Source organism: Agelaius phoeniceus, chromosome 2 (assembly GCF_051311805.1).
Source record: "Agelaius phoeniceus isolate bAgePho1 chromosome 2, bAgePho1.hap1, whole genome shotgun sequence".
Classification (NCBI taxonomy): Eukaryota; Metazoa; Chordata; class Aves; order Passeriformes; family Icteridae; genus Agelaius; species Agelaius phoeniceus.
In genome coordinates, this window is record NC_135266.1 from 26,357,321 (window position 1) to 26,379,071 (window position 21,751).

Here is a 21,751-nt window from a genome sequence, read left to right on the forward strand (position 1 = left end):
CTTATTCTGTAAGGGCAGGTTGCTTGCTGGTTTTGGCACTTGCTTCTTGGGTTGGGAAGATGGGGAAGTTGTGAATGTAGATGTTAGGTCTAGGATAGGTGCAGTAGGAACCATCTGACAAGGTCTCACATGCTGCCTTAATATCATATCAGTGTCATCTATGTATCTGTAGGGAAAATGTGGGGTTACAGAGCCTCACTGGCTTCCAGCTGGACTGTTTGTGCTGGACCATTTGTCATGGAAATAAATTGCTTTGCCTCAGTTCTAGCCAATACCCAGATTAAATGTTGGTTCAGTTGTTGCCTCTGGCACTGAGGAATTACTCAGGGCTGTTTCATGCAAATGCACAGATTTTCTGGGGCTAATCAGTGCACTCTCTCTCAGCATTTAGGAAGTCAAACCCTCATTGCATAGGAGAAGAGAGCTTTGGTAACAGAAAGAGCTGAGAATAATGAAATCCAATATTGAAGTTTCTTTTCAACTGTAGTTTAGCTTTTTGCTATAGCTGGAAGCAATTTAAGTTGTTCAGTGAGAAGTTTTATTTTCTCAGCTCAGCTTATATCTGTTTAAGCCTATTTCTTGATCATAGGGGGCATTAGAAAAATTGTGATTCTTTAAAATTATTTGTTGTACATAATTAGATTATTGTAGTCTTCAAATGTCATCTTAACTAATTATTGATCACACTAATATGTTTTCCACTGACATTGCTAAACAACTCTTTATACAGAGAAGAGGAAAGTAAATTTGATGTTGTATCTGGAATCTGTCAGTGAAAATTTCCTGCTGTCGAATTTGTGCAAGTCTATTTTGCCAGGACTTACCTGGGGAAATGTACTTATTGACTGAGTGTGTGGAGAAAGGAGGGGAAGGCTTTGTGGTATCCCTGCAACATGTGTAACTTCCATCTGAAAATCATCTTGGAGAAAAACAGCTACACTGAAAATGACGGATTCAGTAGAAAATAAGGCACCTGGGCTTAACTGCTGCCACGGAAACCTGTCCAAAGGTGAAGGTTTTGGGGAGAACACATTAGTGGTGCTTCTGCTGAGGTTTCTTTGAGGTAGGGAGCAAGTCCTTGAAAGCCAGGCAGTCTTGCCAGCAGCTTCTGTTTCCGGTAAGGTATGTGGATACATGCACAAGGTGATGTATATGCAAAGAACGTACTGGGGACTTTTGTAATGCTATTATTGAAACAAGGCTGGTGGTTCTAGAAGCAGCTCTCTTAATGCTGCCTGAAATCCTCTTCACTAGCGTTCTTTGTGTTGTGGACAGATTTTTTTCTAGGTGAAATACTAGCAGTTGCTTTTTTCCACAGACAGGGCTTGCAGTCAGAGGAGTAGGGGGAAAAATATGGAAAAAAATGCCACATTACACATGTTTGCTTTTGTACTTTTTTTTCCCTTCCCTGTTATTGCTTCTTTTGAGAAACACCTCACTGTAGGACACAGACTGTATGTTCTGTAACCATACTGTGTATTGAAATTTGCTGTTGGTGTGCTGTACTGTGCCTCTGTGTGGTTTCAGTGCAGAGCAATGGTCTCATGTGGTGTATTGTGTACCTGGGCATCCTTCATTGCACAGAAAAGGGCTGTGCCTGCCCTTTTTACTGTTGCAAAACATGTTTACATAGGAAGGCTATCAGTGAGATTACAGGAGGTACCAAAATGACATCTGTGTGTGCAGCCAGGACCAGTCCCAAATGGAGCAAATGGGTTTTCCTGTTTTACCAAGTGGTGGGGTTCCAGCAGTGCTGCTGGACGTTTGTTCACTGCACTGCAAAGGAAGAGGCTCCCCAGCAGCATGTGGGAGAACAGTGCCAATGTTTGGGGCACTTTGGTAGCATTCAGGTGTTAAAAATCTGAGAGGGGGTAATTCCTTCAGCAGTTTTTCTGATGAGGACTGAGCTGCCTCATCATGGCTTCTCTTAGCTTTGCCCAGAGCTGTAGGCACACAGGTTGTGGTAATTGGGAGTGGGGCTGTGGCTGAGCCTCATCCCCAATGGGCCACAGCTGTGAAAAGCAGGTGAGCAGCATTGACAGCAATGAGCCATGGAGGGCCCAGGGGCACTGAGCAATCACCAAAGGGAACAGAGGGCACACAGGTGCAATGCATCAACATGAGGGGTATAAAAGGCTGGGCTAAAGGACAAGAAGGGCAGACTCTTGCAGCCTTCTGAAGTGATATGATGTTACTCTGTTTGGGTTAAAGCCATCTGAAGTGGTCTGATGATAGTCTGTGTATTGTGGCTCTCACAACTGCCATATGTGCTGCAGCCCAGGGCTCCTGTCATTCTTGAGAAGGCTGTCTGCAGTTTGGTGTGTGTGGTGTTCTTGAGCTGCTTCATGTGCCCTGCACACACCTTGGATGGTTTCTCAAATGGCAGGGCAGTCAGCTTCCTGCAGAAGGGGTACAGTGGCATTGGGGTTCCTGACATAACACTACAGCAAAGTTGGTGGAGCACTCACTCAGAAAAAGAGTCTTTCCAGTTTCCTCCTCAGCCTGGAAGTCTGTGTGGATGCTCAGTCTGGCTGCTGAGGTCTTCCTGGGTGAAGAGACTGAATTAAAGAATTGAAGAGTTACTAGACTAGAGGGGGTGGTAGCAAGGGGAAACTTTATTTGCTGCTGACTGTGGCCCCACCTTGTAATAGCAAAGTCATGTGTTTCTCTCAGTTTCCAGTAGTACTTACTTACACTTCTAATAAATAATCACTTGTTTTGTGGTGCATGGTGAGTGCTTGGAGCAGAGATCCTGTTCTCATCTGATTGCATTTTAAAAGAGGGAGTTGTGTAGATGTCAGAATCCAGGCAAGGGCTGAGCCCTGATTGGTGTGTGCCTTTCAGCAGGCAGGTGAGACACCAGTCCCTGCAGAAGGGCACCAACAGGGATGAAGCTGAGCTTGTCCCATTGCCATTTTCTTTGGATTGCTTAGGTGAGCATGTCAGAAATATGGATTGTCCTGTGCTCCTCTCACAAGGCTCCACTTATTATGTTCTAGTTAGGGAATTTAGCCCCCAGTAGGTTCAATTATGAAAGGCAAATACTGGGTGTTATTAGGGCTAAGTTCTTTGGAATCCTTGTTCTGAGCATTTATTAAGTTCATATGTGTTCATCTTGTTCTTTGTGAAGTTTTGAAGAACTTCTGCTTGGTCTGATCTTGTTGGTTTTTAGTCATTGCTGGTTGGAATCAGTTTGGTGGGGTTTCCTTTATTTATTTATTTATTTTGCAAATCTGTGTAATTGTTAAACAAAGTGAGAAAATAAAGAGCAAAAAGATTCATAATAAAACTCTCCCTTTCATGAACTTGAAGAATATTTGAATTCTTTTACTGGCAGAATTCTTGTCAACTGGTTCTGTTAGCACGGTGTATCTAATATTCCCAACTGTAACATGTTATTTGTCATATATGTATCATTACGTGATATGATGTCTCCAAAGGCAGCCAGGAGTCAGTGCTGTCCTTCTGTCCACTTTTCTATTTGGTTTGTTTTCTTTCTGAAGAGGTGAAGAGAAAGCAAATGCATATTTAAAAGTATTCCTCATTTCTGGTTTCACAGTGACTGCCAAAGTGATGCCAAAGTATCCAGAAATAGATACTGTACGTATTTAATGCTCCTGTCCCTGGCCCTTTAATCTCCTTCAAGAAATTGAATCTTGCCCTTCTGTGCCCAGTAGATGTTGCTGTTGATTCAGTAACACTGGAAGAGGACAAGTAGAAAAATGCTTTAGGAGCTCAGAAGATTTATAAATATTCTACTATCTTATTCAGAGAAAAGAGGCTACTTAAAAAACAAATGTAGGGCCTAAATTTTAATTTATATATATTGGTCTTCCAATCTGTATCATAAATGAGAAGTAAGTATTGTGTGAGTTACTGATTTAATGTCCTGTGGAAGAGCTGCATTGAAAGTGGATTTTGTACCTCACATCTCTGTTATGGTTTTACTAAGTTTTTGTATTTTTATCCTCATCCCAAGAAGCGTGAATCATACCAATCATGATGATATCTCTGTAGCATGGTGCAATTTTGCAAAGCTATGCTGTATGACTGGAATAGGCATTCCTGTAGCTTTTCCCAAGTCAGCATTGTTTCTTGGGAGCTGGAGCCTTGCCAAGTTGTTAGAGCACTTTTTGGGATGAAAACCCATTGCAGAGGGTGGGTTTTGCACACTTCTATTGAAGGAGACAAAGCAAGGGAGGTAGGACACTTTTGGAGAGGAGGCTGGAGGAGAAGAAAGAAGAAAACATTTAAAGGTGCTGTTTACTGTTCAGTAAGGTCATGTGTAGGGGAAAGTTTTTAAATTATTTTTTAATGCAGTCTGGTTGTCTAACAGAGTTTGAGAAATAGTTTGCTATTGAGACCAAAAAAATGTGTGACTAAAATACTGAGTAGATAAGCTCACTGCTGAATTTTCATTCCCTGGTGTATGGGAAAACACCTGCAGCTGCTGGTTTCCTTGGTAACAAGTTCACTGCAAAATCTAAATGCACTGCACTAAGCCTGTCAATTGTACTGCATTTGAGGAGAGTTTAACATGCACAACTGGACCTTTTGATACATGAGTTTCTCAAATGCCCTGTCATTTATGCTGTTTTTGCATAAAATACCTAATTAGAGGAGATGTGCAACATGTTTTGGATTTTGGACAAAACTACAAAAAAGGTTGGTATTTACAAGTCTAAACATGGCCTCTGTATGTGTGCGTAAATATTTCCTTACAGCATCTTGTTTTCTGAACACTTTTAAATCTTGCCTTTTAAAGCTCAGTGCTATTGCTTGCATATTGTTGAGTCTTAACTGCTTTTTGGAGTTGGAGATCAGAGAGCTGCTGAAAGGAATTGCTAGTGCATGTGCCATATAACAGAATTTTGGCAGGAGATTGGTTTTATTTGACTAAGTAATTCAATATGGAGTACATGTATATGTTCTCACAGAGGAGTATTTTTGCTCTGACTGAAATGAGTATGATTTCATATATTGTGTTAGAATATTTTAGTGATGCTTATGATTAGCTTCAACTGTTCATGCGAAAAAAAATCTGTGGAACAGTGTGGTTGTGTTATTATACCAGAAAAAATAATTTAAAACCTGTATTGTTGTACTTTAAGAAAGAGAAACTGTTGAGAAAGTATTGTTAAAGAGTTTGATTGTTTTTCAGCAAGTATGTTTAGCATCGCTTCATTGTGTGTACCTGGATCACAAGTACATGAAGTAAAAGTCATATTTGTGACTGCCTTTCTGTTTGTAAAGGGGTTTCCTGTATTTATTGGGAAAATAACATACAGTACTGAGAAGACTAGGCAGTATAAAAAACAACAACATATGTTGACAAAACATTGTCTGTAGCTTGTCAAATATTATAGCCATCTGGTAGTGACTCCATGGTGGGATTGCTCTCTAAAATAGGCTTTAAAATGTTTCATAAACTCCTTTTTCTTTCTAAAAGGAGGCAGCTGTTCACATGAAATGATGTATGAGTTTAGTTACTAGACTCTTTGCATTTGGGATCTTATTCATGAGTATTAAACAACCTTTGAATCCAAGACCTTACTGTGTTTTCCCCATAGATAATATTGCATGTCATTAATGAGATATATCTTTTTAAAGAGCTGTCTCTAGAAAAGACTTGAAGTTTTCATGGACTTTCTTTTATTACTATTTGTTTTGGGTCCTCTAAGTTAGTATTGCATCAGAAGGGTCCATGAGCTCTGTGTGTACAAGCTGAGCCTGTTGGGGGATTGAGGAGGTGAGGAGAGCAGGCAGAAATGCTATCTTTTACATGAGAAACCAGTCTTTAGTTTTAAATTCTCCCTTGAAAATGTCAGGGAAAAAGAAAAGGGACAAAAGGAGAGTGAAAGAACTATTTGTACAATGCAGTTGTTTGTGTTCCATTTTCCAAATCCCATCATACCCCTTCTTGCTGCCTTTACGCTTTGAAAAACATAGATAACAAAAATATTTTTTTCTATTGTAGAGCCATTAATTTAGATCCTTGAGCAGTATGCTGTCTCATTGTGTGAGGGAATAAAAGTTAAACCATCTAAAACTACTCTGCTTTTGAAAGCTCTTTGCTTACAACTCACTGCACCACTGATAATTACTCTACAACATATCCCATTTGCACATACATGTGACAGTGAAGAGAAATCTGATACTTAGAAAGAAGAAGTAGAATAACAGTTTATACAGGTAATTTTGTGCTATGGAAAGCTTTTGGATACTTCAGGAATCTCTGATTTCTGTATTTGATAACATGACTTCAAACAGTAGTTGTTAGGTTGTTTATGGTTATGCATTTCTTTGGTTTTACAAAATAGGGCCTTCCAGACAAAGTTACATAATGGTTTTTGCTCCTGTAACAGGGGATGCTAGCAATGACAGATCCTACCATGCTAAGAACTACAGATGCAAAAGTGACTATTTCCTTAATGCCTGTCTTGTTTTTCTCTAAAGGGTTGGTGGAGATTTTGAAGGAAGTAAATGGGTCTTAGGGGGTGCTAATGCAGATCAGTCTCTAGGGACTCCTCCTTTCATGTGTGTTGGTCTTGTTATAATTTAGCAATTTTCAGGTTGGGCCTTCCATGGTATCTGGTATCCTTAAGCCTCATCTTTATGCTGCCCTTTGGAATTCTGCTTTTAAATAAGATTTCCTAATGCTAACCTGTTCTCCCTGCTACTTTTCTGTGCTCTGCTGATGCAGTGACAGTATTCAGCCCTGAAAATGTTCTTCCTCTTGGGTACACAAGTAGGAATGGTGAAGAGAATATGCTATTCCATATTATATATAACACATCAAGTGTTCTTCTTCAGGGATTCAGATTTACCATGGCCCTGATGTTTTGAAGGTCTGGGAGGGAGCTGGCAGCTGAAGGAGTAATTTACAGCCGTTGAAACTGATCTTGTAAAGAGAAGAACACTGAGAGCAAAATTTTGCAGAAACAAACTTGAAGCATTTGAGAAATGGCAAGAATACATAACCTAAATTTTTTTGGAAATTTCACTTGAAACTTTTAGATCTTATGAAACGTGACATGACTCAATGAAAACAGGTACGGTGCAAGAGCAGCATGATTACAAAGCAACTGTTGAAAATACCAATGTTGAAGATACTTTGATTGCACTTCTTGGTGCATTCTGGAGATTAATTACCAGTAACTTTCTGCAGCTGACCTGACAGCATCTGGGTAGGGCTAGAAACCAATGTCTCCTGAACTGGAGTAGGAAATGGTGTACTGTACTCTGGGGCTGGGTCTGTGAGTGTGTCCCTCTGCATTAATCTTTGTGGATTTATGGGCCAGCTCTTGATCATGATCACTCTTTTAAGTATTTTGTAATTTTAAAGCTTAAATTATTTGAAAGTGAAATCAAGGAAACCTCTTTTTTATCAAAAAGCATTTAATTTTACTGCATTTTAAGTAAGTGAAAAACCCCCAGCATTGTATTAAGTTTCTCACTGACAAGCAAGTCCTCGTTTTGGATTGGAAATAATTCTGAAGAGTCAAAGAGAGAAAATAAGAAAAAGCAACGGTGGTATGTAGTCAAAGAAACAAGGAAATGTATACATTCTTGCTTATATTTTTCTTTCCAAAGCAGTAACAGTTTAGGACTGTGGTCATTTGAGAAAAACTAACAGTAGGACTTCTCCTTATCTTTTTTGGCTTACTCCATAAGCCTATTGAAGCAAAAATTCAGTCTTTCTGTTTTAAGGAAGCATGAAATGGTGGTTTGGATATGGCTTACAATATAAAGAAATCTAGATGACCTTTTTCTTTCTGACAGTTCTACTATAGTGCAGCAGAGTAACTAGAAACTGAAGAGTAGTCATTTTCCCTCATCTACTGAGGGGTTTGTGCAGATCATCTCCCAGGAAAGATCAGTTTAATTTGGCCTGTTTGAGAAGTACCATATTCCATGAAGAATATTAAATGAAAAATAAAGGGGATCTGAAAATACTATTTCAAACCCTCATCAAAAAAAAAAAAAAGAAAACCCAACACAACAAATCATTGTAAATTGGATACAGTGATTTTTGTTTGTCAAGAAATGCAAAATGCCTTTTTTAGAGGCAATTTTTTTCCTACCTGGAGTCTTCTGCCACTTTTGATGGTACCTGATGTAAGCATCCACCAACAAAAATAAGAAAATAATGCTACTTTGTTTACTGAGGATTATTTGCATTAAAATAGACAGGGCAATAGATCTGGTAAGGAAGCAGAAGTTTTCAAGCTCTGTTGTAAAGGACACAACAGCACCATTGCAGGACATGTGATGAGTGTAAACATATTGCAGCAAGACAGATCTTGTTTGGGGCATGGCCTCTTTGGCTGCAGGTGAAATATCCTTGTGGTTGTTGGAAATTACTTTCCTATTTCTAGATGATTAATAAAAATAGATTTCTAGATGAGTAATAGAAAGATTACTTTCCTATTTTGAGATTTTTAAAATTTTCCTGTTGTGCATTAAGAGAAAGGCAAGTCCTTTAAGAGTACTTGTGGTGCATTCCAGGAGGGAGGGCAGCACCCAGTGTGGGGTGGTCAGCAGCCTTGGGGCAGCACATCTGCCAGAGGTGGGTCTGGCAGCTCAGCCAGACCAGCCACAAACTGAATCTTCCCACCTCACTGCATTCCCTGAGCATTGCACTACTTCCTCTTACAAAAGGGAAAAGCTTTCTGTCACCCTAAAGCTGCACTGAATGCTACTTTTTAAGATGTATGAGTGGAAAAGGGCGGTCACATTTTAAGATCCATCCCATTCCATCCCTGGAGGTATTTAAAATCTGTGTAGTGGTGGCACTTAGGGACACAGTTGAGAGGTGGACTTGACAGTGCTGCACTAATGGTTGTGCTCAATGATCTTAAAGGTCTTTTCCAACCTAATAGTTCTGTGATTTAAAAAAAGTTCCAAATTAAAGTTGACATCCTTCTACTGAGCCCTTTGTCTGTGTTAAAATTTGTCAGCCTGTTCCTCAGGGGTAAGCACTTCAGTTTTAGTCTGTGTAATCAAATTGAATGGTCCTGGAAAAACTCTGATTTTTTATTCTGAGTAGGTTTTATATAGTTGATTGTATGTAAAATTAACAATTATAGGTGGCAGTTAAATATCCCTTTCTGTTACAGTGAAATTTCATGAGTGCTTTAAATCAATCCTGACTTGAAGGGTAGACCTGCTGAACTTTTCTGTGTGCAGCTTGTTCTTTTGAAACCGGGATTTTTACAAAGTAGGGCATGTCATAAAATTTAGACTTTTAATACTCAAAATCTGAACACACACAAATAATTTTATTTAAAGCTCAGTACTTTTTAGGATACCTCAAAGGTTTGAGCACTAAAGAAATGTTGGACAGACTCTTTTGGAGGGAAGAAATTACTTTTACGACCTCTCATCCAGCATTTCCTTTGAAAAGAAAATCACACTAACAACAGAAGACAAAAGGTGTGTGTTTTCTGGATCCACTTAATTTCATCATTTGCATACATAATACTAAGTCTGTGGAAGAATATGGCTGTGGCATCTCTGCACCTATACTCTACCATCTATTTAATTATCATGGTGCCAGTAGCTGATCTTCCTGAAACCAGAGCTCCCTGGCATCCACTGTGTTATTTTTCTACATTTAAAGTACTGTGGTTTCATTTCTTTTGGGGTTGGAGTAGTTTCCCTTGTGAAGCCTTTCCTTTATACATATATATGGAAGTGTCCCAGTGAAGGAAATAACAGTGATGCTTCATTGCCTTCCATATTACTCCTTTTTGCAGCAAATTCATTCCCTGCTCACCTTTATGCTTCCTGTTCTCAGTCTTCCTAACTTCCTGCACAAAGTACTTCCTTCATCTATAAAGATATCTCAGTAAACTTAGAAAGGAAAGGTCCTACTTGGCACTGCATTGGCAAAAGACAACATTCATTCATTTATTGCCATGCCTGCTTTTAGAGAAGTGCAGCTGTGGGCACATCTGGATAGTTTAGCTCCTCAGTCTGAAGAATAATAAAAGACTGGAGCAGGGGCAACTGGAGGTGTTACATTAAATAAACTCTTTCAAGGCTGTTGGCTCTGCAGTTGTTACTGGCAAAAAAGGACAAAGAAGAAATCTGAATGAAGCACTTACAAAGTAACTTGGTACTCTTTAGAAACACAGCAGACCAGTAGAAGAGATTCAAATGACATTTTATCCAAGCAAGGGAGGCTGGAGAAAAAGAAGACCCTGCCTGTTATGCTAGAGGAAGTATTGAAACCTGTGATCTGGTCAATCACTTTTAGTTAATTCAGGCTGAAGAGCCTTACTACAAAACTTCACAGCAGTGTGAGAAATGCTTCTCTAGCATGAAGCTGACACAGGTTATGAAAGAAACAGAATAGGGAAAGTTAGTAAGTAAATTAAGCTTTAAGAACTAATTGATGTGGAGGTTTTTTTTGCTTTTGTTTTGTTGGGTTTTTTGGGGGGAGGGATTTTGGTTTTTTTTAAGGAGAGGCTAGATTGCAATTGCTGGGGGAGGAAGCAAGCTGTTCGGGGAAGACTTGAAAGTACAGGGAGCTGGATTGTGGCAAGATTGGGCTAAACTGGAGAAGAGGCAATCAAATAGAGAGGAGTATGTTTGTTGCATTTCATCTATCCTTTATTACTTTTCAGCCATGAGCAATAATGGAAAAGGAAGGGGAAGGTGAAGCTTTTCCCCTACTGCTGAGTACTTGATCTGGGTGTCACCTCAGCCTAGTCCCTGTGTGGGGATATCACACATCCCAGATGAGGGAGCCTGGAGAGCAGCTGCCAGGACCTCTTCTGTATGGCACATACTTTCTCAAAGTAAAATTTATTGAGTTTGAGGAGACACTGAGGACTTGATGGAGATTTGGTAAATTAATATATTAATTAAAGAAGGTGTAATTTTAATGGAACTATTCTATTAACTGCTCCTGCACATCTGAAAGCTTCTTTAGTCTGTTATGAATGAACCTTGCCCACATGCAAGGCTTTGTATGAGTGTTTTGAGCATCAAGTTTTTAAGAAGAAAAACTTTGATTTTTTTGTTTCCCTCCTTCCTCCATGTATTTGCTAAGTTCTCTGTATTTCTTGAGATTGTGAATCTAGGAACAATTTTCTCCTTGTGAAAGAGTGAGGTGTTGCCAAAAGCAGAATACTGCCATCTCTGCTTATGAATCCCAGTTTCAAATCCCAGATGCTTTACATAATAAAGCCTAACTGGGCTGATTACCAAGAGAACTCAGTCATTCAGGGAAATAAAAGGGAAAATCCCTTTTTTTCATGGAGGAAGAACTCGTGCCAAGAGGAGGTTGAAATGTTAAAAATGCATTTTCTGTTTGGATCTTTCATATCAACTGTCCTGTTTCCCTCTTCTTTCCCTTTGATTTAAGACTGGGGAATCAGTATCACCCTTGTGCAGTGGGTGTATGTGGCAGTTTTTGGTAGGATCTGAGAGGACCTGAATTTATAAAAACCACGTTCAATGGGTCTCTTCCCTCTCTGCAGAAGCCCAGCTTAGGTAAGTCTCCCTGGCTATGTTTGCAGTGTCTTTGGAGAGCAGTGGTGCCCGGGTGCTGCAGTTTCTCTGCCCACCCACCCGCTCTATAGAGTTCTGGGGCATGTGGTGGGTGGGGCCATGCAGGCTTGGCTGCCTGGTGCCGACCCTGTGGCGTCGCTATAATCTGTAAAGGATGTTTGGCAGGGCATTCAGATGCACAGGCACAACTGTGCATCCATATGCTCTGCCTCCTCCCTCTGCCACAAGTGGTGGGGCAGGGCCTGTGTGAAGTGGCAGCAGGGAAACCTCGCTGTGCTTCCATTTCTTGTAGTCCTGCTTTATAGTCAATGCATAATTTTCCTTATGCTACAGCCACTCTTAGGCTCCATGGGTTAAACTGGAAGCCCTCTTGTGGATTAGTAATTGACTGAAAAATAAGAAATAGAGCGTTGATTTAGGTGGTCAGTTTTCTGTGGGTGGAGGGGGAGTTACTGGTGGAGAAAGGGATTTCTGCAGGGGTTCCTGCAGCTGTTCAACATAATCCTAAATGAACTGGAAATGGAAAAAAGCGTAGAAAGAGAAAATTTGCAAATGTGTGAAAATACTTATTCAAAAAAGTAGAATTCAGTGCTGAGTGCAAGCTGTTGGAGGATAAATTCGTGGTGCTAAGTGATCAGTAAAGATGAAATTAATTGCTTGTACAAGTGATGCAGATGAGAAAAGAAAATGCTATTCTGTAAGCTAAGCTGTTACCCTCACTGAGAGACCTTGACTGGCTGTGGGTAGTTCCCTGCAAACAGCAGCAGCTCCCTTGGCATTCAGAGTTGGTCCGAAAGGCAAACAAAACATTACAAACCCCTGAGAGAGAATGTGAGAACAACAAAATCCTTATGTCACTGAGTAATCTCTGCTGTGCCTGCTTCTGGAGTACCATGTCCAGTTTGTTCCCTTTGTTAGAGTAGAATTAGTGTATGTGGAGGAACGGAGCAGGCAGTCAGAGGTATGGGCTTGCTTTTATACAAATAGGAACTAATTAGTGTAGGAAATTTTCTGTCTGGAAAACAGGCAATTGGAGGAGACATAATATCACCTACAGTGGCAGTCTGTATAGTCATGAATGGCTTGGGGATGTGAAAAGAGAGTGTTTATTTCCTGTAGGGTTTTTTTGGGTTTGTTTGTTTTTGTGGTTGGTTTTTTTTTTTTTTTTTCTTTTCCACTGCTTCACAAAAGAGAAACTGGGGCACACAGAAAACTTCCAGGAAGGTAGTTTAAGAAAAACCAGATTTTCACACAGCACATAGTTAAATTTTCAGACTCACTGATAGATGATATTACAAAGATTAGCATAAAGTTAGCAGAGAAGTCTTTAGGTATATTGTTAAAAGTATCATTTGCTCAAGCAAAACTGATTACATGATTTTATGTTAATGACTTATGGTTACCAGTCTGGCCCCCCTACATGAGTGGATAGCTGTGTGTTACTTCTGAAACATTTTCAAAATAGCCACCATTTCTTGAAAAACTAGGTCATCATATTTGAGTGAAACTGTTTGGAAATAAAATACGTGTGATGCTGCTGTGTTTGAACAGGATTTGCTGAAGACTACAGCCAAAACCAGAGTAAAGTAGAGAACTGAGGGAAGAAATTATGTTGTTGGAGCTTTCAAATCTAATAGAAGTTTAGAAAAAAGTCAATACAAATCAGGTCAAATATTATACCCATGCAGCAATGGAAATCGATTGATTAAATTAAATACATTTGTGCCTCTCTTATTATCTTTGCAGTTTCACTGAAATAGACCAGTAGACAAAAAATGTTTCCAATGCATTTTTAACTTCTAAGACAGAACTGAAAGGTTGTGTACTCCTCAAATGTCTTTATGAATTCCTCTGTTGCAGCAGGGACTTGCCTGGGACTGGTGAAGATATTTTGCTGAAGACAATACATTAGCAGAAGTTAAAAATCAGAATTCCAGAAGCAGCTTGAATTTTTAATTTAAAAAATAATCATATCTGAAAAATTACAACATGTCCTACTGTATTTACAGACTCTCAGTGCTAGAACTGGGCATCAGTCCTTTTACTATAAAATTCTAATTAGGCATGAAATGTGTGGGACTGAAATGGCGTGTTTAATTCCGTAGCATGGTTGTCATGATGATCCGAAGGGGTGTGGGGATCAAGTAAAAACTTCAAGAGTGAAAACTGCAGTAGCTCTTCCCTGAGATACAGTCATGTTTTGATTCCATACATAGCTCATGGTCACATACTGGATTGCTTCATTTTGCAGGAGAACTCGGTTGGGTCTTCCTGTTAAGAGTTTATTTTAGTTAGTTTAAGGTCTGTTTCTTTAGTCTGACTCAAGGTTGTTCATGAAGCCATGGATGATCCTGTGTCAAACCAGCAGAGATCGTAATCCCACATTTGGTTAAGTATCTTGAAATACTCTCTGTTTCACTCAGTAGAGAAGCTATGCCAAAGCTTCTTACTCAGGAAGACAAGGCTGCCTGATTTCCATGAATGAAAATGATTAAACAAGTACATTATTACAAACAACCCACTTTTAGGTAAACTAACTTTCAGCCCAGCTAACTGAACCTTTCATGTGGGTGCTGTGCTTATACTTTGCATGTTTGGAATTTGTTTGAAGGTGTAGAAAGTATATACAAAGTGGCATTGTTGGTGTAACTGAGGTTTAGCTAATGTATTAGGGTTCTCCATTCATTTTGCACAAGTGTAAGTTACTATGTGCTTGTGATTCTGAAAGTTGACTGGTTGATGTGGTAAAATTCTTCACTACTTTTTGTCTTCCTTTTTGTTTGTTATTTCACTGAGAAACTCCATGGAAAGATGGACTTGGATATATAGGAAGCTTAAGCAGTCTGCTGATTCTCCAAGGAAAACCTGAAATTATTCTTGAATTGAGTCAGGATACTCAGAGAAATCTGGGATTGAACTGTCATCTTCTCTTGCAGTAGGTGCTTATGAATGAGTACGTTTGCAGCACTTCTTGCTGCACCAGGAAACAGGGTAATGTTGCAGGTGAGCTTTGCTGTTTTGCATGTGCAGAAATGCCTTAGGCCTTTAACTTGCTGCAGTAACAAATCCCATTGGCTGTCTGGCATCTGGAGTTCTCCCTGGGCTGTCTGTGGGTGCAATATGGTCGCACAGCTTTTGTTTGATAACGAGCCTCAGCTATCCCAGTGCACCTGCAGAGATCTTCTCTCATGCATTTGCTCCTCCTGGGCCACCCCCAGAATGCCAAGAGCCTAGTCTGGTCATCGTGGTCTTGCTGCCCATCACTTGTTCCTTTGCATAAATGCAGTCTCAAATGGCAGTCACAAACAAATTACTTTTTGCATACAAAGTGCCTACAGATCCTGTTTTTCAGTGCTAATATTTTGTTATGGAAAAGCTTGACTGAAGACCTCATTTTGTCATTTCTATTAATATTGAAATGGAAATATATATGGCTCTAGTCATATCTAATACATGGAGCTGCTGTGGGCCTGTCATACTTTGAGTGGAAATAATGTAAATTAATGTAGTAAATGAATTATCTAAATTAATTTTATTGGCAGAGGAAGCCTAAATAATTTGATGGGTCCTCTTAAAAACTTTTTTTAGTTCATATCCTCTCTAATAGTATTGTTGAGAGTTCTGAACAACTCATTACAGATGTCCACTTATCTACCTCTGGACCTTATCTACCTCTGGAGGGCTGCTATTTTTACCTGCTGTATGCAATCTGTAGAAAAGAATCTTTATCTTAGCACAGTCCTTTTAAACATAATGAAAAAACATCTTTTTTTCTTTCAGCCATGGACAATTCATTAATGTTGGTTAAAAATTAGGATAAAACCAATGGGATGATTAGAAGAGCGGGGGAACTCAGCAAAATTCACCATCAGCAAAACCCTGCAAGAATGAGATTAGTAGGCATCAAGATGATATTTGGAAATAAAAAGTGTTAAAAGCATCATAGTTTCAATCTTGTAAAACAGTCTGTATAAAAGCAGTGGAAATCAATTATGAGGTGCAGTTGCATAGAGAAGCGTTGTACTGCTTTCAGTCTTGTAGGTTTTTCTGTGTCCCTGGAAGTTTTCCAGTGGTACTGTACCCTCTATAGTAAGTGGAAGTTTATGAGGTTTGGTTTTCCTGGATGCCTTCTGCAGTAGTTCTACTGCCATATACCTTGAGGGGTCCACAGAGCCCGACTCTGATACCCCTTTGCCTAAGGTGGAAATACAGTTGCTGTGGAAATACAGATTTCACACAGTTATAAGACTGCTGTGGCACAACATTTAAGCGGACTCCTCCAAAGATTCCAGAAGACAGCTGCATTTAAGAAAATTCGACAGCGTTTAAAGGAAGTCTGAAGTCCTTAACCTTCAAAAAGACCGGTCCAAACCGAAGGTGAACTGTTGAGAGCGGGATCTCCTTGACGTTGTCAGTGGGAAGGTATTTTCCTTCCAAGCTGCCCACCCTGGCAGCAATCTGGCAGGAAGGTGGAGGAGCCCCGGCGTTCACGTGAGTGAGGCTGGGGCGTTCTGCGAGCGCGGCTGCTCCCGTGGGATTCAGCGCAGCCCTTCCCAGCCCTTCCCTTCCCAGCGCCTCGCAGCGATCGCGGCCGGGTCCGGGCGCTGCGCTGCGGGCCGGCCACACGCGGCAGCGGGCGAGAAGTGCGGAGCGCTCCTGCTGCCACCAACACTCCCGCCCCGGCTGTCCCCGCCTCGGCCAGGCTCTGCCAGCAGGGAACGTGGGCTCCTGCCTGCCTTTGTGCCGAGGGGAGCCGTGCGGAGCGATTGAAATGCAGGGCTGCGAAGCGCTGCTGTAGCGGGCTGGTCTGGGGCTTTTTTCCCCCTGCCTCCTCTAATCCTTGAGCAGGGGGGGCAGGCTTGCTGTGGATTCTTTTTGTTTTATCTGAGAATGAGATGCTGGCTGAAAATTGAAGAAATGGCCCTAGAAGAATTGATGCAAAGATTAAATGCGGTTTCCCAGTGCGCTGGTAGGAGGAGCTGCTGGTCTTGATGTGTTGTGTGGATGCTGTTAGTGATTTTGTGGGATTTACAGAAAATCCTGGCAATCCGACTAGCTTTCTTTATGCATGCTCTCATTAATAGAAAAGAGAACATTAAGAGCTTTTGTCAGCAGGTTAAACTTTCATTGATATTAACACTAATTAACATTTTTTAGTGCTTAGTTATTCCTGAAGCATGCTTTAGAACATCATTTTGAGTAGCTGTTAGCCCAGTCATGTCCTCTAAATGGGTCTTGATTCCCTTTTTATCTGACTCGGCTGTACCTAAATTGGGGGAATTACAGATTTGTCTAGCGAAATGGGTCTGATATGGAGCAGTGAAAAGCTGAGCTAACTGTAAGCACTGCAAGTCAGTATTTTGGGTGGCTCTAAATTGCACTTCCATGAGAATGAAGAGTTGCATGAATTAATCCTGCTAAATGTAGTTTTACATCTGTATGGATTAAAAATTAGACCAGATCTCCTAAAATGGTTTTAGCACTGTAGAAATATTATGAAAATTTCTGAGATTGTTTTATTTGTTGAAAATGTAAATGCTTGTGTGTTCAAAACTAGAACTAAGAAGCAGTGCACGATGAGGTGATCTTTGATTAGATCTAGAAGTGTTATCCTGGCTATTGCTCATGCAGAGATGTGAACATATTTCAGAATAAAAAGTTACCTGGAAAGACAAGAGAGGTGGTTTTTGCATCCTTTGAAACTGTTTGGTTCACTCTTTATTCTTGGTTGACAGATTACAGAAGTGTTGCATCTTCTTGTCATGTGAGACAAAACAGTGATTTGAAAATACAGAATATTATACGGTATTATTCATTGCTGTATCAAAACTTGGAATTTATCTTCCCCTTTTCCTAGTCTGCTGTTTCCTAAGGGTGACTTTTTCATCTTTTTCAATTTCCATGTGGTGGAAGCAGATAATTAGCAAGATGGCTGATGCTGTAGGCTGATGAACACATAGATTAAAAGAGAAATATGGAATGAACAGATCAGCTGCTTCTGTTTTCTTGGATAGGGAAAAGAGATATTTTACCTTCTTAACAACATTTTTTTTGGGGGGGAACAAGATTTGATCTGACAAGAACAAGCATTAAATTACAAGTAAAGGTCACATACACATTTTTTCTCCTTCCTTGTTTTTCCTGTTGATTATCTTCCTATTTTCAAAACATGTCTTTATTAAATATCTGGATATTTGTTTCATTTCCTGTTTTGGTTTTCTGAATGCTTAAGAAGAAAGCCAGACTGATATTTGCTAGGGCATACTGTCTGTTGCAGTTTATTTTAGTAATTTGTACATTACTTTTTCCACTCCCATGAAAATGCTGATCTAGTTTTTTTGTGGCAAGATAAATTTTAAGAATGTGTGCTGGATTTGGTTGGGAATGTGGGAGCCTTTTCTTCCTAAGCTGAAGGAGAGGGAGGCTCCAGAGTGGGAGGTTTGCCTGTGACACTCACTGCCTGTCTCTCAGCTGTGCAGCTGCAGGTACACTGTGACCTTCATGTGAGCCACCAGCAGCTCCAAATGCTGTTTGCATACTTGCTGGCAGCTCTGACCATTGCTGGTTTTTAGCTTGTTAAACTTGCATATTTAAAGAAAAAGAGAAAAGGCAGCCTTTACAGGCAATTTCATACTCATGTGATTTAGCTGGTCCCTCTCCTCCCCCTTCTCTTTCTTCCTCTCTGTGATAATCTTTATGCAGGTATTCTCAGGCCACAGGCAGTGCTTTTATACAGCCACTGGTTGTATTTATAGGTGACTGTTTCAGGTTTCCTTTTTCCTTCACCCCCCCCCCCCCCCCCCCCTTCCAGCTTTCAGGTTGCTCAGTTTCTCTGGCTGTCTCCCATTCTTGGGCTGTACACTGTCCTTGGGTCTGATTGTCCTGTGTCTGCCTTCACAGCATTTCTGTTGGTTCAGAAACCTTTTGTAAGCAAAGATTTCCTTAACAGCCCAAGATCATGTTTAGACTTTTTCAATAGCTCCATGCTCAGGAGTAATTGAAATGCAGAGGTTCCCCTGGCTTCCCCCAGTACAGCTGCCCACCTTCAGGCATCAAGGGATTTTCTCCTTTGTAGGATTTTAGGAAAAAAACCCAAAAACCTGTTCTTCTTCCTTAGCTCGTTTTTATTCCCCCTCTGTATTATGCTGCAGGCAGGCAGAGATTTATCCCAGGTAGTTTTAAGCTTCTGAGTCATAAGAGGAATTCTAAAACCCTAGTGTGCTGAGCAGAGAGAAGGAAGGGGCATGTTAAGAAGGGAAGTTCTTCCACCTTCTGAGGTGTGCTGGTTGTTCCTGGGGGCCAGGGAGCCTGGAGCAGCTCAGCTCCCAGCCTGGCATCTCCCAATGCCTGAGGTTAGGAGTGGTAAATCTGGGTGTGTCTGTAATCTTTCACTGTTCTGCCAGAACAGCCTTTGTGCCTCTGGCTGCTTTCCCACTGGCAAGTCCCCTGTGTCAGCCTGGCACTCACACAACCTTTCTGGGCTACTCATCCCTCACTGCCACACCAGCACTTGCCTTAGAGATCCTGCTCCCTCTGCTCTGACCAAATTCTGCTTTACTCACATTCCCAGCCCCCATGGTAAGTTATGACCTCTCTTACTCTCATAGCAATGTGTGATCCTCTCACTGAGTCCCTCGAGTGCCTTCCTGTGCCACATTTCACAAATCTGGACAGCTTTCTCTGGCAAAGCTTTGATTGATTATTTCTTGTTTTCCTCACCTTCACCTTATTCTCCAGCACATTACATTGTCTTCTCCTTCTGGATATACTTAGCTGCCAAAATCATGCTCCCTAGTCTGATAGTATCATCTGCTTCATGTTCCAGCTCTGACTCCTGCTCCACAGTTCAAAATCACCTTGTGCCCTACACTTTCCCAACAACTGTAAAGGGTGTTCACATGGCATCTTTTATTTTTCCCAGATAGGCTCCTCAGTCTTCCCAGCCACTTTCCCTCTATCAAATGGCCACCTAGACTTGGATGAGCAGACTAATTGCTTTTGTTGGTCTCATATAAATCCATAAAAGGCAGAAATAATTTAAAGAAATTCTCTGGCTGGGTTTTTTTTCCACATTAGAATTTTTTGAGTTATTTCAGAAAAAAAACTGTGAAATCATTATCAATACTGAAAAACAAAACCCCATTTTTTCCATGTCTATTGTTTTGATGGATAATGGCATCATTTCTCTGTATTTGGATGTAGTTTTTATTTTTCTTCTTATTTTTCAGTTCTGTTACTATGTTAAATTCAACCCTCTTCCACAAATTTCTCTTTATGGGCAGGACTTCCCCTCCCATGGAGCAGTAGCTCAGAGGTTGAAGCCTGAGATGATAAATAGTTCTGACTTGGGACCTCATGGATTGTCCGTATCACTGACTGCTGTGGGGATTCTGCTTAGGACTCCCTTTGCTCTGACTGACACACAAACAGTGTTAAGGCACCAGCTCTCAGTGTCAGCCCCTTCCCTACATTTGCATCATTTGGAAGCCTTGCTGTGGAGTGTTTAGTTTGTGCAAACAGGCAATACAAATCTGACATTCCCAGCCTTAAGCTTGTGGAAGCCCCACTATAATGGTTTCTTTCCACCTTGGAGAAGTGCCACTATAGCAGCTACCATCTGTTTCCTCTCCTCAAACACAATTTTAATGCTCTGCAGAAAGAAGAAACATCTGCAAACCAAAGAAGGAAAACATGTGGTTCCTCAGTAAATCTGTGTGCAGTGCTGGTATTTTAAGTGCAGGTAATGTCCCATAGCCATTTCAGTCACTTTTCAGTAGCTCTGCATTTTCAGTCTTAGTCACAGTTTGGGCCCAAACTTTACATTACGTTTTCCTGGCTTTCTGTTCTTGACAGGCAGGCTTTTGAAGCTTTGAAGGCTGGCTCACCTGTCTTGACAAATCAGACACAGATGTGGGAGGAAGGAACTCACACACCGTCTCCAAGTACCCAGAATCACTGGGGTGAGTTAGATTATTGCAAGGACAGGAACATCCTCAGGCATACTGAAGGGACATTTTAAAGTTGTGGGCAGCTTGGAAGGACCTGTTCTGTGTGTCCTGTCCTCCCCATTCCTACACTCTAGTGAGCTTGCCTGCTCTTTCTTACCCTTGTAGTTTCTGTCCTTGGTTCGCTTGATTTTCAACTTTGGGAACTCAAAAAGTCTTTCTCCATGTGGCAGAGTGCTCTGTATGCTTCTGTTAATTTGGCAAGCAGGCAGGTCTGAGCATGAAGGCATTGATTTACTACTTGGCAACTTTGTCAGCTTTCTATGTTGGAGAGTTGGAGCGATCCATGTGAGAGCTCTGAAATCTGCAGGTTGTGGGCATGTCCACTGCACCCAGGTGGCCTTTAGCGGTAGTGGGGAATGCCTCTGCTGGTATTAACTTGCTTGCCCTTTGTTTCAGCTTTTCTGCTGAAAGTAGAAAAAGCAGGCATGCCCTTCCTAACATGAAGTTTAAAATTTTTAAAGTAAGGGTGGGTGCTGCAGTTGAACAGACACAAGCATTTAGGAGTGCATTGCTCATATTTTCTGTGAGATGGCAGTGTCACAAATCCTGGGAGCACCTGCATGGCATCCATTTCTTGTCATATTCTGGCCTAAACCAAACTCTTTATTTTACTACTGAAACAGCTGAATCTAGTGAAACTAGTGGGAGTAAGTTCAGAGATGGCAACAGAATCGTCCTTATTAAAAGGTGCTGGCTGCCTTTTTGGGAATCTGAAAAAAATATTTTGATCAACATTAAGGTTTATTACATTTTTTTTTTAACCAAACTATTATTGCTTAAATATTGTTTCCCAAAACACTTCATCACAATAGGGTTTTTTTTTTCTTTCACATACGACTTCCCCAACCCTTCCAAAAAAACCCCAGCTATCACTGACTTCATATCCAAAAATAGATATTAAACAGTAAATGATGGCACATTTAGAATGGCTTTTCAGGGGATTGTGGGGTGCATACTTGTCAGTCTCCTCTTCAGTTTATGGACTTGGAGTATATATACTTAAAGCTTGCAGAGCTGGGAGAGCCCTGCTGGGATTTAAGTACTTAGTGATATGAAAGAAGAAAAAAGCCTTTTTCTTTGATGTGTTTTTACAACCATGGTGTGTCAGAATATTTTCTTGGCAGGAGTGCCTGGCACAGCTGCTTGCCATGCTTCCAACCCCAGAGAGCCAAGCTGCAAGATTACCTCGTGCATCTCAAATGACAGGAAACCTCTGCAGAGAA

General features: G+C 40.8%; 1 protein-coding gene across 8 annotated transcripts in view; it reads left to right on the forward strand.

The window, feature by feature from the left end:
• Positions 1–21,751, forward strand: part of MCF2L (MCF.2 cell line derived transforming sequence like) — a 156,319-nt gene that overhangs the window by 17,940 nt on the left and 116,628 nt on the right. The window contains exon 1 of one of the 8 annotated variants that reach the window (XM_077173338.1): positions 4,508–4,665. The exons of 5 other annotated variants lie outside the window; for them this stretch is intronic. In XM_077173338.1, the coding sequence (XP_077029453.1) occupies positions 4,575–4,665 (91 nt within the window). In that variant the 5' untranslated portion in view covers positions 4,508–4,574. Of the gene's footprint in view, positions 1–4,507; positions 4,666–11,360; positions 11,503–16,032; positions 16,490–21,751 lie in introns of those variants that run through there. 2 more of the 8 variants (XM_077173341.1, XM_077173339.1) reach the window with 2 other exon arrangements.